The sequence below is a fragment of the Asparagus officinalis genome, chromosome 3 (genome assembly GCF_001876935.1).
Source record: "Asparagus officinalis chromosome 3, Aspof.V1, whole genome shotgun sequence".
NCBI lineage: Eukaryota > Viridiplantae > Streptophyta > Magnoliopsida > Asparagales > Asparagaceae > Asparagus > Asparagus officinalis.
The window spans coordinates 42,259,275-42,262,996 of NC_033796.1; the positions used below are offsets into that span (position 1 = coordinate 42,259,275).

The following is a 3,722-nucleotide window of genomic DNA, read 5'->3' on the forward strand; positions in this document are numbered from 1 at the left end:
CTAGTGGCATACAAGAATCCAGATTATTTTAGTAAATCAATGCATACCGGATTTTGCGACCAAGTTGATAAAGACCCGTTCCAGCCATGGCAACATTAACACTAAACAGGTTCCAGTTCTTCTGCAATTCCAAATATGAACAAGAGAAAAAGATCAGAAGTAATGGTACCAGGCCTCCCTGTATATTCAGCAGAACTCAGTTGAGTTGTTCTTTTGTTAACCAGATAGCAAAATCATTTATTTAGCTAAGAACAGAAAATCAATCACATATAGCAAGGTTGTAGGCTCTAAATTGAAGGCTGAAAAGCCCTATCCAAGTATAAACCACTTGTGATAGGACAACTGCAGTCTGTAGTGCATGTTGCGCATGTAATCCACTGACAGGCAGAGACAGAAAAGGTACAACATCAAATCAGCAAAAAGCAAGAAGAACAAAGCCTTCCATGATTTGAAAAGCCAGCAGAAATGAGATAGTTCTCTCTTCTCCAAGCGGCAACAGCATTGCCTCTACATGAAGATCAATAAGCCCCTGCCAAAAGCAATCACTCACCAGGACACCTTAAAATTTAGGTTGCACAGTTAGACACTTAAGGACGCTGCTCAGATACTCTCAGTGTTTCAAATGTCGGCCGACATGTCGGATTTAGGGGCCAACCGATACGATATGGAGCTTTTCAATACGAATTGCGTTTTCAGAGTTCATGTCGGATATATCGGGCGACATGTCGGATATATCGGGCGGGTATGTCGGGTGATATATCAGTTATGTCGGCCGATTTCTCAATCTGAAAAATTAGCTGATTTTATTATTTTTTTGATTATATTTATCTAGTCGGGTTTGGGTTTAAATTCTTGATTGTCCTAATATTACTTCCAAAGACAAAAGCCGATAAGTTAAAGGAAATGAAAAAAAAGATCGAAGTAATATCCATCGCTCATCTTCTCTCTCTCCTTCGACATATCATCGGTCTCCGGTCTCTTCTCCGAGCTATTCCTTCGACATCAATATCGAGCGATCTTCTTTTTCTTAACTGCTAATATCGAAGTCCTCTTTTCTCACATCTTTCTTTCAACATCAACCCTAAGCATCATAAGATATGCACTTTTTTATATGTTTAGACAATAGAATTTTTTAAGTCTGTTTAGATTTTATTTATGATAATTATATTACACATATGCACACCATTCGATATGGCAATCAGATATTTTTTCATGTCCCCCGACATATCCCTGATTTCCGCTATCCAACATGAATTTTAACCATCCGACATGAACCCAACATCCGGCATTTAAAACCTTGGATACTCTAATACCCTATTGACACTTTAAGTAATAAAGCTATAAAATATCACCATTCCAGTACAATCTCGTTGATTAACATGCGATTTATTAATACTACTGCAAATGGTTTATTTTGTTGAAATTCCGACAGGTACTTGGTGATTACATCTCATACACATGAGTAGCCAGGTACATGTTTACATGCACATCTACCATATATAGTTGTATCTCCTATGAGATATTTCGAAGATTCCCGTATCCAGTAGCTCAGGATGCCTGGATACTTGATGTTGGCATCATTTGTCCATCAAACATAAAGTTAGTTATCTGCACAACATGTATATAGTTTATATTGTTTCACGATGGTATTTTTTTTAATTTCAATCTTCAGAAAGACGACATTAGTCAGTGACTTGGCAAGGTTTTGTTCCTATGTACTAATGCAAAATATATTCCATGACATTGCAGGAGAATAGCATGAATGCTCGTTAAAGACTACATTAATCTAAGGCTGAAATATCCAGTGCTTACTTAGTTTAAATTTCAGTTAGGCTAGTAGTTTGAAAGCCCCACAGAAAGGGATATCGGATACCATATTCCAACCATACTCCCCATAATCAGATGCTTGTACAATCCACCTAGAAGTACCTACCTTGAAGCAGAAATAATAATTACACCTAATATTTATTCATCATTTGCCCTAATTGCAAAAGTGAAAAATCAACTTGTACAAGTTTTTTTTCCCCGAAATTCAGTCTGTTGCAAGAAATGACAAATATAAAACAAAAATTAGAGCTGGAAATTCTTGGGCCTTTGCTGTAGCCACTTACCGGTGTAATTACCATGCTGTATCGTGACCAGATAACTCCAGTGCAAGTAACAGCTGAACATCATTCAAAACATAAATGGTTTTACTAAAACACATTTTGAAAAGGAACTAGGCTGATCCGTAAATATAAGTATACGCTCAAATTAATCTTAAAATCAACCCCACTTACCAACTTGCTGCGGGTAGGATATTTTCTCTGGCGGCTTCGCAAAGTCCGCAATATTTGCTATGCTGATACCCCATTTAAAAGTTGGAGCCCAAAAGTGAACTGCAATTATACAATTAACCTGTCAATGAGGAGAAAATATTTGCCCAAATATACAACCATTTTAGATGGCACATGATGACAATAAAAGAGGAATGTTTTTTTATTGGATAGCTGTCGAAAGTAGGTCAATATTTATTGATTTAGTAGTACATTTAAATAACAAACATTCAGAATAGACACATATGAAGGGGGAATTTTGATTTTGGTTATTTTTAATCTCGAAAAAAATGAAAGAATATATTTTAAGTTTTGAATAGATACATCTGCTACAATAAAGTCCATCTTGTAAGTACTGTTCAATAACTGTCACTGAACAGCAGAGTAATATGCCATTCTTCAAAAGAAACTACATTATGTACAGAAGAGCTAGTTAAACAATTTATTGACCAAATAGGTAGCTGCCTTTCGAGTATGACCTTTTATCTAATCAAGAATTAGATGTCCTTGAACAGCCTATCTGCGATAAAACTAAAATTCAATAAAATATTGACAAGTCATGTTAAAATACCTTTCTAGTCAAATAGAAATGGCGGATAGAAAACAATTTTTGACTCATAATTTTGCTGCCTTTTCAATTCAATTTCAATTGAATGGGCAGGTCTGAAAAAGATGACAGGATAGGAGAAAAACATTTATAGTGATGTGGTTGTGAAATTGTCTATGCTATTGGATTTGTACATGGGTGGTTCCATAGGGCTTGAAACTTTGAAGCTGCCATGAAACGTGTAATAACTTTTCAATGCTTTGCTTTCCACTATATCCTATACAAAAGACAAAGTCAATTGAAATGAATCGGTTAGCTGAACAATCATAATAACTTTTCAATGCAATTTATTCTCCATTGAAAAAATAATCACGACAACCCTGAAGTTTATGCTTCTAGATTATATTGCTAGAGGTAGAAAATTAAATGCAACTTATTGTCCACTGAAAAATTAATTACGATAATCCAGAAGTTTATGCATTTAGATTATATAGCTAGAGATAGAAAAGCTACTGTCACATCTAGTATACATTGCAGCAAAGTAGAAGAGAATAGAATATCAAGTTTGGAAGCAAGTTGGACATTCTTGTAGGGAATTGTTTTATCTTTTAATTTTGTTGGACAGTTGTCAATGGCTAACAGGGACTTCCTTAATATTAATAGTTTGGCTTAGGTTGTTATACAGTTAAATATTACTTTAATATTTTTTGAAAAACTGGCCATATCACATTATTCTTTTATAATATTTTGATAAAAATGTTTCTTTTCTAGGAAGATTCTTAATCCGTCAGGTGGTTCAAAGTAAAACTTTTGCTGCAGAAAATCTGCAAAAGTGATATTTGGCAGCAGAAAAAACATAT

At 34.8% G+C, this 3,722-nt stretch overlaps 1 protein-coding gene across 1 annotated transcript in view; it reads right to left on the minus strand.

Annotated features, from left to right (window-relative positions):
* Positions 1-2,660, minus strand: part of LOC109835012 (mitochondrial pyruvate carrier 4-like) — a 4,537-nt gene extending 1,877 nt beyond the window's left edge. Inside the window, exons 1-4 of the mRNA XM_020403013.1 lie at positions 2,640-2,660; positions 2,280-2,397; positions 2,112-2,164; positions 48-121 (exon numbers count right to left, since the gene is read on the minus strand). Coding sequence (XP_020258602.1) covers positions 48-121; positions 2,112-2,164; positions 2,280-2,397; positions 2,640-2,660 — 266 coding nt within the window. The remainder of the gene's footprint in view (positions 1-47; positions 122-2,111; positions 2,165-2,279; positions 2,398-2,639) is intronic.